Here is a 13802-nt window from a genome sequence, read left to right on the forward strand (position 1 = left end):
GTATTGTTTATGATAAGAGTAATATTGACCGTATTTTGAACCTTTTTATTTTATAAGGAAAATTCTAAATTCATTCATAAATGTAAATGGACTGGAAAGAATCCACATATTCAACATTTCAAAATAGAAATCAGTTATTATATTGGACCACTATGTGGACTACAGAACAGTAAAGCAATGAAAACTTTAGACAATTGTAAGGCCTTACATATATGTTTATTTGATATTTGTGCTGATTTTATTGTCTAATTGTGTACGTATTGTTGTTTTTTTGTATAAATGTATTGTTGATATTTGTATAGTTTGAGCATTATTCAAAAAAGCAAATAAATACATAAAAACAGATAACTTGCAACCAATAAAAAACGGATTTTTATTGTAATATGAACCTATCCAGAAGTCCCCAATAAAAACAAAAACAGATCAACTCAGATTAATCTAATCACAGATTAGATTTTTTTTTATGTCAGTAGCAGTGACACTCTTTTACTGAAACTGACAAATAATAAAAGAATACAAAAAAACGATCAAGATTTTTTGGGATTAAAAATAAATGTAACTAATAAAATGAACTGCCCAGAAAGACAACCCAAGAAGAGGTAGTTGCAAGGTCAACACAATATCAGTAGCAGTGTACCCCATATATAGATCAGTTGGTAATCATGTATTTAGAGGGTCCCCCTATGGAGAGTTGCAGTTCAAAGTTTGTTGTCAGTATGATCATGGAGATCATTTATATCAAAATAATGTGTTACCCTACCGGTGCACTATGATTATCTCCATGTATAAACGTATGAACTGACTGAGGCTCATCCCATAGCATTCAGGCTCCCCCTCATGTCTGTCCTCCTGCCGTGGGCAGGACGGGTGTTTGAACTCCATTCTGTGGCACAACGGCCACCTGGCAAAGACTGCCTTCTCCGTGATGAAACAATGTCCACCGCGGCGTTCACGCGATACATACAGAATTCATCTATCCGGCTATGCTCGTAATGATGATAGTGATGTTGTCTTGTCCTGATGATGCAGAATTTCAAAGCCCGAGTGAGACCTTCAGCATAGATGCCATGTCCTCTGGTATCAAGCCTTCATTTCCTGGCAAACAAAAGACTTCCTGTTTCAATATCTCAGTTTGATTTCTGAAATCCATAGATGCTTCATGCTTAGTCTCAACACCAGTCTCGACCCCACGATCATTGGACGACCCGCTCTACCACTGAGCCACAGCCGCCACAGCTACAAATCAGTAATGACTTTTGTAATCGGGTGCTCCCGCCCATTTTTTTCAAACCGTCCAGCCCATTTTCCAAACCACTCTTTCATTGCTGCTACGACTTGTCACTCTTTCAATTTTGACCCCTAGACCCGCCCACAGAAAACAAGCTGGAGAAGTGGTACCGACTCGCATGCGGAGCACAGCGATTCAACGTAATATCCGAGTCTGGAGACAGATTATTTCATGCTTGACACATCTATGGGTGCTAGTGGGGAGATAGTCAGGTTTTGACATCGTTACACACTGTACACAGCGGATAAAGGCATGCAATTTGGTGCAGATGTTTTTTTGGGGGGGATGATATTAAAAACCTGTCCATCAACAGGAAACGTTGAAATCCTAGAGAATTCAAACTGAGCATGTGCGGTGGCAGTGGGGGGGGGGGAGGGGTATGAGTGTGCTCACCTTCCTGGACGGCGGTCATGTCCTGCTCCAGTTTGAGTTTCTTCTGTCCGATGAGGAGCATAGCGTCCTCTATGGAGTCCTTACTGATCAGCTTAATCACCCTCACCATCCTACAACGTGTGGTCAGCGGTTTAGCCTCAGGGGAATGTCATATCATAGTCTTTTAAGTGCTGTCAGATGGTTGAGTGCTCGTGTAGATGGTCATCACCTCGATCTAAAACACAGTTCCTTCTCTACTGACCTGGTCTGGCCGACCCGATGACATCGATCCTCTGCCTGCTTATCGTTGTAGGGGTTACAGTCAATATCGTGCACGATAACCACGTTCGCTGAAGTCAGGTTGATGCCCAGGCCTCCAGCTTTCGTAGACATCAAGAACACAAAGATGTCCGTGTCTGTATTGAACTGGTCAATCAGCACAATCCTAGAAGAGAGGTGGGGGGTAATTGATAAGTGGTAGAAGGACCAGCACTCAACTTCCAAAAAATGGATGCTTTATTGCTTCACAGCAACATACTAGACAGGCAGCTCAATTTAATTGGTAAGTCCATTAGCACAGATCTAATAGATATAGATATAAAGATAGAACCCATCCCATTAAGTCCTAAATAAACAGCTCTATGAAACTAATGTGAATGATTGATGGTGTTCCTCAAGTACAGCCCCTACTGTACATGCTCATTTGACTGAATAGTAAATACTGTTGATGTTATTCTCAGCCTGGAGATTGTCCTGCAGTGATAATATCCAGACCCTGAAAAGAACAGACCTGTTAGACATGGGTGTGGATCCGTCCAATCGGATGAAGCGATGATTGTGGTGCTTCAGGAAGACCTCCAGGATGTCCAGCATCATGGTGAACTGGCTGAAGAGCACCACCCTGTCCCCCTGAGAGAGAGAGAGAGAGAGAGAGAGAGAGACAGAGAGAGAGAGGAGAGAGACAGAGTGACAGAGAGAGAGAGAGAGAGAGAGAGGAGAGAGAGAGAGTGAGAGAGAGAGAGAGGAGAGAGACAGAGAGGTGTAGGGTGTGGGGGCAGAAAGGTAGACAGAAACCAAGAGGAGGAGAAATGTAGAGGTTTGGTTGGACCGAGGGACAAGAAGTGTATGGATGTTTGGTTTTATTGGAAGAAAAGAGAGACCTAAGGGGGGGAGAGTGAGGTGGAGAGGCCTGTGGAACAGTGTGTGAGTGTGTGTATGTGTGTGTTTGTGTGTGCGAGCGCACGCGTGCGTGTGAGCCTTCAGTCCTACGTTGCTTTTGAGCGAGGCCAGAAGCTGTGTGAGAAGGTTGAATTTCCCAGAGTCCAGGAGCAGGTCTGTGCTCAGCTGATAGTCATGTATGGACGGATACTGCAGACAGAGGCGGTGCAGACCATAGTCTGTCATGACCATCATGTCTTCCAGGACCAGTGCTGGGTTAGCATCATGGTGGGTTGGCTCCTGTGGAGGTCAAGGGTCAAACCAAGTCTATACACTCATATTGTTAAAGGCGTAAAAATCATGAAATAATGTTTCAGGGGATCAATACAGTATTCTTAGTATTATAGCTAAATTTGCTGCAATCATTGAGCCCAGTTTTCCTCCAGCAAATTCAACCCTAAATTTCCTTCTATTGTTAACTAAACTAGCAGTGCTTCGGTAGGGTTTACAGTAGGACTGACCTTGAGCATGAGTTGACTCATAGCTGTCAGCGTGGTGGGGGTGTAGTACTGTCTGTGCATCAGAGGATGGTTGGCCATTTTCCTCAGCTGCATCATCACGTTAGTCAATTCCCGCTCTGAGAAACAAAACCAAAGGAATAATCCTATTAGTTTACCAGTTAATCAAACTGTCACATTATCTTGTCTCTGGATTCCCAGTGCTGGGCATCATTCATAAAAGGCAATGACAAACGTTAACTTCGTTAGTCTGTTCTTTTCTGACAAACAGTTCTATACAGAACTTGCTGATCAATGTCATGTCAAATGTCAACTTCGCTAGTCTGTCCTTTTCTGAAATACAGCGCAATACAGAGCTAAATTTGTATTCAGAAGAGCCTAGTGCCCTTATCAGACGTATCTGTCCACCCTCTGGTCCCACATCCTGGCGCTCTGACGTCCTGACGTACTCTTTCTGCTGGTGGATTCTTTGAGCCTCTGAAACAAGGTGTCGTACAGCTGCTGCTGCTTCTCGGTCATGGCACAGTACTCCACCTTCTGTTCTTTGGCTGGGAGCTGCTGCAGCACCTGAGACAGACACAGAGACCAAGCAGATACCATCACACCACCGGCAGAGACTCACGACAGACTGATAATACGCTGCTTTAATGCTCCAGAGCTGAATATCTAACATCGATTAACCTCTTGATTTCTCCAAAGAGCGCACAGATCTTAATCTCATCTCTAGCCTGGGTCCAGACGTTCAGTCCCCTAAAAGTTTGCTGTGAGACAGCTGGTTCTCAGAGTCAAATATAATAGACAAATGAGCACTGCGGGTTCTAACGATTAGCCAATCAGCGCCAAGGGCGGGACTAACTCTGTTGTCGCCGTTGTCAAGCTGTGCGTTCAGACAATGCGCCTTCAGAGCATGGAGGTGTAATAGAACAGTGGGGCTGCAGGGCCAACGAGAGCTTCTGGGAACTCGGACGGTTGGTAGTAGAAAAGTCCCCCCATTTGAATTTGTTACAGTAGCCTATTACAATACTGTTTCACTTCGCTCCGTGTCGTTATTGTTGATGGTTGTCATGGCTATGCATCAATGATGTTAAACTCAAATCTCCACCCCCGCGGAAATCGGTTCGAGTGGAAGCAATTTCAGACTGAGGTTCTCAACAGTGTAACGAGTCGACAATTCTGTCGGATGTCAGGCATCTCAGTACCTGAGGCTGTAAGGTGAGGTGTCACGCTGCCACTCCCATACCTCACTTTTGACCCGTCTGAGGATGAAGGGTTTGATGATGAGCTTGGCATGAGCAATCCTCTCCATCTCAAAGGCGCTCTGCTCCTCGGAAGACTTCTGACAGGGAATCCAGAATGAGAACCGTTTAGGGGATATTGTTTGCGTGCTCGTGCGGAACATGCGCGTCATTCACGTTTTTTGCTGTGCTTCTGTTTTGTTCCAGCCTTTACCATGGAGAACATCTTGACGATCTGCGAGGTGCTGTTGGAGAACATGTCTGGCATGATGAAGTTGAGCAGGGACATGAGCTCCAGGAGGTTGTTCTGCAGAGGGGTGCCCGTCAGGAGCAGACGATGCTTGGCCTGAGATCCAAAACAAACACACTGTGGGAACTGCAACTACACCAATCCTGGAGTGAACTTCACACAATGAAAACACATGACACCTTTCAAAGGACGCGGTGTGGGGGCGGACAAGAGGGATTAGCGAAGGGGAGGGAAATTAAATTCAAAGGACGGGTCGAGGTACAAGGTGAGTCGACACTTATCTCGAAATCATTGCGTCTAATCAATAGTGCCCGTTATCAACCAAGGCGGCAAACGCACCCCTATAGACCCCCCCCCCCCCCCCCCCCCTCACTGCAGTGCACTGACATTAATGTCCATAAGGTGGCGGTAGCGCAGCGAGCTCATGTTCTTCAGCATGTGTCCCTCGTCAAACACGGCATACTCCAACCGGAGCTTGCGGAACAGGCTGCGGTCGCTGCTGTTGCCGATGGTCACGGCATACCTGGAGGAGGAGGAGGAGGAGATACCGCTTGAGACACCGTGCCAAACGCACAAGGTCCTCACCAAGTGGTCTGCCAGGCATGGCACCCGCTTCATTACCATCAATAATAAATGGCTCACAGGTTCAGTTTACAAGGACCTTTCAGGTTCAGTCAAACGCAGAATATAGTCTCATTATTGGGAGCCCGGCGGGAGTGACTTACATGGGACCTGGTTTTACACGTTCTCCGCTAATTCAGTTGGATATTTCCAGAGGCACTTAGCGCTAAGTGATTTACTCACTGGCACGGGTGGCTGAAACTGTAGATCACTGGCCTGGAGTGTTCTCCCATGTACTCTCAATAATGGCATTACTAAAGCAGAACCATAAGCCAAAATGGAAAAGCGTCTAGTGCATACCATCGTTGTTGAGGACAGGTCTCATACTGCACTCACGTGGAGATGATGATGTTGTAATCCACCACTTTGTCGAGGATCTCCTGTTTTATGAGCTTACGGTCCTCTGCTGACCCTTAACAAATGACACGGATCGATCCCACGTTAGCTGACACAGGAGCCATAGCAAATAGCCATAGCATTCATGACGTGTTTTTTCCAAGACTCTCACCATAGTAAACTTTGACTTTGAGGCTGGGGCACCACAGATTCAGCTCCCGGACCCAGTTATCTGCGAATACAGAACGGCTACATGTTCAAGCTTTATTCGAACGGATGTAAAATTACACAGCAGATCCTTCAAGTACAGGGCTGCCCTACTCCCTTGGCCTACCCAGCGTGGATGCCGGCACGGTGATGAGGTGAGGCCCCATGTTGCCCTCCTGGTACAGGCTGGCTAGGAACGCAATGGCCTGGATGGTCTTCCCCAAACCCTAACCAACAAGAGATATTATTACAGTAGCATCTTAGTTAACATGACATCTCACCCAGAGTTCCAGTGTTTTAATCTCTATGACCTCACCATCTCGTCAGCAAGGATTCCACTCAGGTCGTTCCGATGAAGCAGAGCTAGCCAGTTCAGGCCAATCAGCTGGTAGGGCTTCATCTCGTACCTGGACAGATCATAGCAACACAACGCATTAATTCACCGACAGTAACAAGACCACATGTTAATCTGAGAACCGGTATTGTTAGTGCGTGCACTAAGAAGTGAGTGAGTAGAAGCAGCAACTACTACCGCTAGCATTAGCGGTTGCTACTGCTATCTTTTGGGGGCAAAACCCACTCGCTGTTGAGGATCTGGGGCTGTGAAGAGTAGCTCCTGGTCCCCTCCACCACCTGGGTGACGTCCCTCCTCATCGTGTTGGCGATGCCCTCGCACTTCTTCATCAGGCTGCGCACCACCTGCTGCTCCCGGAGGACCACGCGACAGCCCTGCAGCAGCTCCGAGGATAGGCCACTCCCACTCTGGAACACCGCCATCTGGGCCGAGCGGTATGCACACATAGGCACGCTATGAATCAACGTCACTCATAAGTGTGTCTGTGTGTGTGTGTGTGTGTGTGTGTGTGTGTGTGTGTGACTCACCAGATCCTCCCATTTCTCATACGGCCGCAGCTCGATAATCCTCTGGGCCTTTTTCAGAGAGCAGCCGTGGATGAGGGACAGCTCGTCCAGTGACGCCTCCTGGAAGAAGCGGAGGATCTGGCCGTTCGTGGTGGTGGCGGCGGCGGCCCTCGGCGGCGCTTCCTCCTTGCCGGAGGCGTCGTACTCCTCCGACTCCAGCTCCGGCGGTCCCTCGGTGTCCTCGGAGTCGCTGGCCTCGTCCTCAGAGGAGCCGGGCTGCGGCGGCCGCCTGCTCGGCCTCCCCCCCGTTAGTAACGGGCTGCGGTTAGTAGACTGGCGAGGTGGCGCTGGGGGACTAGCGGCGGCGGGGGTCTGCGGGGCCGGAGCGGCGGCTGGAGACGTGTCGGGAGACGACGGGGTATCCTGCTGACTGGACCCCTTCCCTGAGGGAGAGACAAACCATCAGTCTGTATGTGCAGGAAGCCATGAGATGGGGATGACACACACACACACACACACACACAAGCACGCATGCACAGAGTGGGAGAATTAACACACACAGGACAGGTGAAACAGAGACTTTATACACACACACACACACACACACACACGTGCAGCACCTTGACACCGAGGACCCTCACCCTCATCTGCAAACAGCCGCAGTGCTTCTAGGGTGTCCATAAAATGCCAATCATGCTGCATAAGTACTTCTCTGAGCTCCTGAACACCAAAACAAAAGCAAACCAGCATTCCAAGAATGCAAGACTGTTAGTTGGTGAAATATGCACAGGAAGAAAGGAACTTCTGCACAATTAAAAAGAGTCATGCAATCATCTGAAATGCACTGTATTACTGATCTTTACCAGACCTTCATCTGAGCATATTGTACCAATTATAGATTTGTTTCTTCCAATGTCTCGTTGTCTGACAGACCTAGATCAAATAGTATTTGAAAACATTTCAAACACTGTGAACTTAGCTCCAGCCTGCCAGTGTGAGTGTGGTTTGATTTTTTTTTTCCAGACTAGCCCATAGGTACAGTACCATTGTGTCAAGCTAGATCAATCAAGCGCAGATAAGTACAGTATTGTCATTTCACAAATGATTTCAATCCAGGTCTGGGTACTACTACCATGATTGCTTTATAAATGTTCTTAGCCGGTAGACAAACATACTCCTGGAGCTTGCTCGATCGCCTTGTTGAGAGGGGTCAGGGAAGAATTTTTACAGCTCACTTATCTGGCCCCCGGGTGATTACTGTTTTTTTGCTTCCCTCTGGAATATGTAGGGGTGGGTCGTATGCCCACCTCCCTTGTTCTCTGTAAAGCGCATTGTGTTGCCTCTGGGTATGAAATGCGCCATACAAATAAAGCTTTGATTGATTGATTGATTGATTGATGAGAGACCCTCTGGCGGAGGAGGCCTCACCTCCTTGATCAGATGGGGGAACGTCAGCTGCAGCCTCTTCACCATGTCCTCCTGGTTCTTCCAGCTGGGGTTCCACCCCTCGTCCTCAGAGTCGTCTGTCTGGTAGGACATTACATCACCGTCATTTAGCAGACGCTTTTGTCCAAAGCGACTTACATGTACAATAATTGCATATAATGTACTGTAGGTATTCCGTGTACTACTACTCGGCATAACTCACGAGTGCATCTCCTAAGATTGCACCTCTAGTGCTTAAGTGCAGAAGCAGCTAAATATCACTACAATAGGTGCTTAAAAGGAAGGGGTGCTTGAAGCGGTGGGTTTTGAGCCTGTGGTGAAAGATGGGCAGCAATTCTGCTGTCGTGACGTCTGTGGGCAGTTCCACCACTGCAGGGCCAGGACAGAAAAGAGCCGTGACCGTGACAATCGACTGCAGGGGCTTTGGAGTGACAGGGCAACCAATCCCTCGAGGCAGCAGAGCGTAGTGCTTGATCATGGCCTGGAGGTAGGTAGGACCTGCCCCTTTCATTTCCCTGTAGGCTAGCACCAGAGCCTTAAACTGGATGTGAGCTGCTACATAGAGCCAGTGTAGAATACGGAGAAGGGAAGTTGTACGGGAGAACGAACACACACTGCCGCATGAAGTCCCAAGGCAGGCAGGCCAATTAAGAATGCCCCTCCCCACCACACAAAGGCCGACCCGTATCTATATTAGAGATGACAACTAACAAATGAACCAGAAGGGTAGCAGTTCATCATCCTGGTCAGGGAAATAAAACTGCTAACCCAGAGGTCAGAATCCCAGGTGGGGCAAGCGGCTGTCATGCCCTTGAACGAGGCACTTAGGGTGAATTGCTTCAGTAAATCTCCAGCTGAACACAGATGACTCGTATGTCAGGTAAAACCCAATAACAACCACCACACCCCCCACCACCACCCCGGGTTTCAGGTGTCAGACCGGCAGACTGGCAGGGAGGGAGGGAGGAGGGAGGACAGGTGTACTCACGACTGGTTCTTGCTGGAGGGGTGGCTTCTTACTGGGGTTAATGGCCTCACTCCTGGGAGAGCTGTCACACATATCCAGTTTCCTCTTGCGGGCCGGGTCTTAACTCAGACACACAGTGATATAGAGTCAATCTCTCACTGCCACATACACATATCTCAGAGCACTCCAAGTGACCATAATTCAGGTTCAGATTTTGGCAGTCTTGACTTCAGTGCATTGATGTATTGAATATCCTGTGTTTTTTATTAGATGTGTCCATCTAATTGATTAAGTTTTACCATCACCTCCCAACTTCCCTCCGGGGACCTCAGTAGTTTGTTTCGGAGTGGTTTGTTTCGGAGAGTCCTGAAACATACACCGCAAGACTTGCAACATTACCAAACACCCTTGGACAATGAATTCAGACATGTTCGCCAACATTCTTAACAAGGCTTTGTGGTTTCAGAAAGACAGCTTAATTGATATGAAATACAGTCTGCTACCTCCAGTGTCTCCCCTCCGTTTTTCCCCTCCTCCTCCTCGTCATCTGACAGGACAATCACTGCGTCTCTTACTGGCTCCTCTTTCAGGGTCCCAGCTTGCCTTTGCAATACACAAGAGCCTTGGTAAATCTCAATCAATTATCCCGATGAGAAGAGCCATCGGTTAACAGACAAAATACTAGAAAATACACACCAACGCGATGTCTAGACTTTTTAAATATTTTTTCTCTCTCTCTGGAATCTTAGCACGCCCACGCAATGCATTTTTTTCTTAAATTGTGGCATCGGCATCAAGTCTGTGGGCAAAAACACCTCATGAGAGAGGTCAGAGGAGGCCAGACTCGTTCAAGCTAACGGTTGTTTACAACCGTGCTGTGCAGATGGGCACCTTGTTGAATCTATGCCATGAAGAATTCAGGCTGCTCTGGAGGCAAAAGAGGGTCCTACCCGGTACTAGATAGATGTACTAACTAATAAAGTGGCCAGTGAGTAATTATCTAAGATAAAAACAGTGAAGAAAGAAAGAAAGAAAGAAAGAAAGAAAGAAAGAAAGAAAGAAAGAAAGAAAGAAAGAAAGAAAGAAAGAAAGAAAGAAAGGAAACGCATATGGGCTTACACGACAGTGGATAACATGCCATAGCATAATATAAAATGTCCCATAATTTACATTTCACAAACATTTCACACAAGATAAACACATCCACATTCCCTGACAGAATTACTCATTTTGATGGATACAGTGTTCTCCGTCTTAGTTGCCATGCATTCTCTATAAATCTTGCAACACAAACATCTCTTCATTAAATAGCCAACTCAACATGAACTTCAAACAGCCAAAAACAAACCAGGGTTCATCAAATGATTTTTTTCAAATATAGACTTTGCAGGAGGGTGACCACCGCTCCAACTGTCTGGATCTTTACTAAGGTGCGTCCAAAATAATAGAAAAGGATTTCCGCACACTAAGATCGATGCAGTGTTTCACTTTTAATAACTGAGCTTTCGGTCTGCTAGACCTTCATCAGAGCATACATGATGTGGTCTAGCAGACCGAACACGCAGCTAAAAAAAGTGAAACACTGCATGGATCTAAGTGTCTAGAAATACTTTTCTATCAAATATAGACTTTCTCAAATCACTGTACATAGGACAGTGTAACAAAATGAAATTCATCCTCAACAACACCAAGATCACGAATTACACAAACGCAGCTCTTCAGAAGTACCTTTATATCTGTCTACCTCAATTGCGAGTGGCAGGGTACTGGTTCTTAACTGAGCACATAAGGATCTCTGTCCTCTTTTTAAATTAAATGTTATATAAGGTTCTGTGAAGTAATCTTCCTTAATTTGAACAGTTTCTAAGCTTTGGTGTCTTCCAAATCGTCTGTCAAAGTGGATATACTATAACAGTAAATATCACGAAATTCAGTTTTTACACCAATAGTGGATTAGCCTCATGAGACCATCCTGATTTCACGAGCTCACATTATGTTCCTCTCGTAAATTAGTCTGGATACTCTCCATAGAGATCCGTTTGTACCAGATCAGAAAACGATCTCATCAATGAGCGTTGGTTCTGCGGAATTTGAAATACAAACAGCAATGCTGGGTGGGTTTAGGTGTGATGACAGTGAGGAGCGGTTGAAGTTAGCGCATGATAGGCGGTGATAGACAGATGGTTCATCCAATCCTGTCAAGTATTTGTTTAAAGTACCTGTCCTTTTCCAAATGGTTTCCAGTGGAGAGTTCCCAGATGGTTACGCGAAGCAAGGTTAGTGGTGGATAAGAAGTGTGTGTGTGTCGGGGGATAAAGAAGTGGGTACACTCTGTACTCTGTATACCCACTACTGGATATAACATAGCAAATGCCTTTAATTTAATTCTGACTTACTTCTCTGGCAACAGCAGTGAGGATCCTGAAATTTCGAGGTCAGAGTCTGAATCTGTATCCAGCACGATGCTGACCATCCTCTCTGAGACTGGTCCAGGGGGCCGTTTGGGTTCTGGGGTCTCTGGGACCACCACAGTCTCTGCTTGAAAAGTAGGCAGATGTTAGTAGGCAGATACAAGTAGGCAGAAAACACTTACTGTAGCCATGTCAAAATCTCTTTAGATTTGCTTATAGATTAATTAATGAACTCTACGGATCCACACCTCAGACACATTTGGATGCAATAATTAATAAACTGATATATAACTCTGTCCATGTATAACGAATGGCGTTGGGGTTGACATCACACATGCTTTGCATTACCAGGTATGTCCAGGGGGTTCATACCATTTGAGTCCATGTTTTGTTTGGCGAGTCCCCCTGTCTTCCTCATGGCTCAATAATTGAATACATTTCAGCTTGCATAGAAGGCGAACCGTAATGAGCTAACTTGTAATGAACATCGTGACATGCAATTATTTGGTTCCGTCTACGATACGTTGATTGATGCTAATACACGACTGGCTAAGCTAACGTTGCGGAACATCCTTTGCTCGGCTTGTCAGTAACCTCGGCGCACGTGTATGCCTTTTTGGACGAGGCTAACGTTACTCGACTCCGAGTACATTTACACATTTACTTATGACAAACATAACAATGTAACCTGTAACTGCTAGCTATAAGTATTTGGTAAATTAGCTAGTGGACACACACCATACCCAGGCACTGGAGTGTAGATGAACACGTGATTGATGACGCCTGAGGCTTCGGACGTGAGCTACCGGAAATGGCTTGAAAGTTTTGGCGCAACCACCAAAAATCACCACCCATCATGGAGAGAAAGCTACCCATGGACGTGTTAGTAACCTCCGCAGCTTGTCTTTCTGAAGGCCAGTGACAGATATTGTCAGAAGACAATAGAGAGAGAATATGGAGGCCACAATACAAGTAGAAAGAGATGCCCCTTGGCGCAAATTACCCAATATTGTCTCTTTGACGCTTTCTCTTTGCCCCGCTGCACAAATACATATCCCAAAACACTGATGCAATGCTGTAGGCTACTTTCACCTTGTCTCACCATGGCACAATCACTTCATGCATTCCCCGCTCAGATGAAATGCGTGCCACATAGGCTAATGTAAATCATGGCGTACAAATGCATAATCTAAGAGTGGTTATACCCATCTGTAGCAGTCATTAGGCTATGTGCTTAAATGTATTATAGGCTACTGTTTGCTGGCATGCATAGCAATCAAAACGTTGGACAACACATTTCAAACATTATTTTATTGTAGCATATTGACACAATACTATTGGTGTCACTCTAAGAAGTGAACACGAATATCAGAAGATCACAATCGCGTTTGTTGTAGTGATAGGCGTTGTAACGTTGTAGCCTACCAGTGTGCACTGCACTGTGCAGTCTCGAGTTTCAATGGCTGCTATAATTTCTGCAAAACACCAGATGTCACTGTGCGCTCCGTTTTCAATTCCCCGAAGTTTCGGATCGTTTTCCAGCACAAACAAAGCCTCACAATGCTTCGTCTGCCTACCTCTATATACTACAGTCGAGTGTACATCAAAGTATTTACGACTTTTCTTCCTGAACAGAGGAAGGAAATGTCACGTGGTGCGGTCTATATGACCAATCAGAGGCAAGTGCGCATTGCGATCTTGTGCAGAAGAATTTATTTAAAGGAAAGGTAGTTGAGAGCAGCACTAACTTTCTCGAGGACCTTGGACAGCTCCTCTTACCGTACATCAACTGAAAACGAGGCCTATTAGTCATCCCACGTAGGAGAACGTGACCGTGTCCACTGTCCGGGAGGTTTGAAGAGGTTAGAGTACAGCAAAATAAAGACAAATCCGTTAGCTGTGTGGGCCTATAGGCCTAATTGCCAGCCAACAGCTACACTATAGTGGATAAACTACATTTTAAAAGTCAAGCATAAATGGTTTGAGGAAAAAAAATACCCTCTACAAACTGAGAGTAGACTGACTGTAAGAAACCAAAATGTGTTGCTGCCGCAGCACCAAGAAGTGGCTGATTGGGTTCATGCTTTATGGCTCTCCAGATGCTCAATTTCGAGCAGTTGCCTGTATTTCCT

The 13802-nt window shown here is 46.1% G+C and overlaps 1 protein-coding gene across 1 annotated transcript; it reads right to left on the reverse strand.

The window, feature by feature from the left end:
- Nucleotides 1–475: 475 nt before the first annotated feature.
- On the reverse strand, nt 476–12274 carry smarcad1b (SNF2 related chromatin remodeling ATPase with DExD box 1b). Its single transcript, XM_084442566.1, has 23 exons — nt 12043–12274; nt 11656–11797; nt 9763–9862; nt 9559–9625; nt 9281–9378; nt 8275–8373; nt 7488–7566; nt 6868–7289; nt 6566–6762; nt 6302–6392; nt 6113–6212; nt 5951–6010; nt 5779–5854; nt 5209–5344; nt 4786–4917; nt 4577–4672; nt 3786–3903; nt 3340–3455; nt 2930–3118; nt 2451–2569; nt 1923–2105; nt 1682–1791; nt 476–1095 (listed from the first exon to the last, which is right to left on the reverse strand). The coding sequence occupies exons 1-23, from the start codon at nt 12086–12088 to the stop codon at nt 1034–1036; spliced, it is 2838 nt and encodes a 945-aa protein (XP_084298692.1). The 5' UTR covers nt 12089–12274; the 3' UTR covers nt 476–1033.
- Between the last annotated feature and the right edge of the window lie 1528 nt (nt 12275–13802).

This window comes from Borostomias antarcticus (assembly GCF_949987555.1).
Source record: "Borostomias antarcticus genome assembly, chromosome: 8".
Lineage (NCBI taxonomy): Eukaryota > Metazoa > Chordata > Actinopteri > Stomiiformes > Stomiidae > Borostomias > Borostomias antarcticus.

What these genes read in the sequence shown, in the direction of transcription:
- smarcad1b (XM_084442566.1), bottom strand. Translation starts at nt 12,088, where the DNA reads ATGAGGAAGACAGGGGGACTCGCCAAACAAAACATGGACTCAAATG. An exon ending in AGGGAAGTTGGGAGGTGATG is followed by an intron (nt 9,379 to 9,558) that starts GTAAAACTTAAT and finishes GTCTGAGTTAAG; the next exon opens with ACCCGGCCCGCAAGAGGAAA. An exon ending in TCAGACGGGTCAAAAGTGAG is followed by an intron (nt 3,904 to 4,576) that starts GTATGGGAGTGG and finishes TGTCTGTCTCAG; the next exon opens with GTGCTGCAGCAGCTCCCAGC.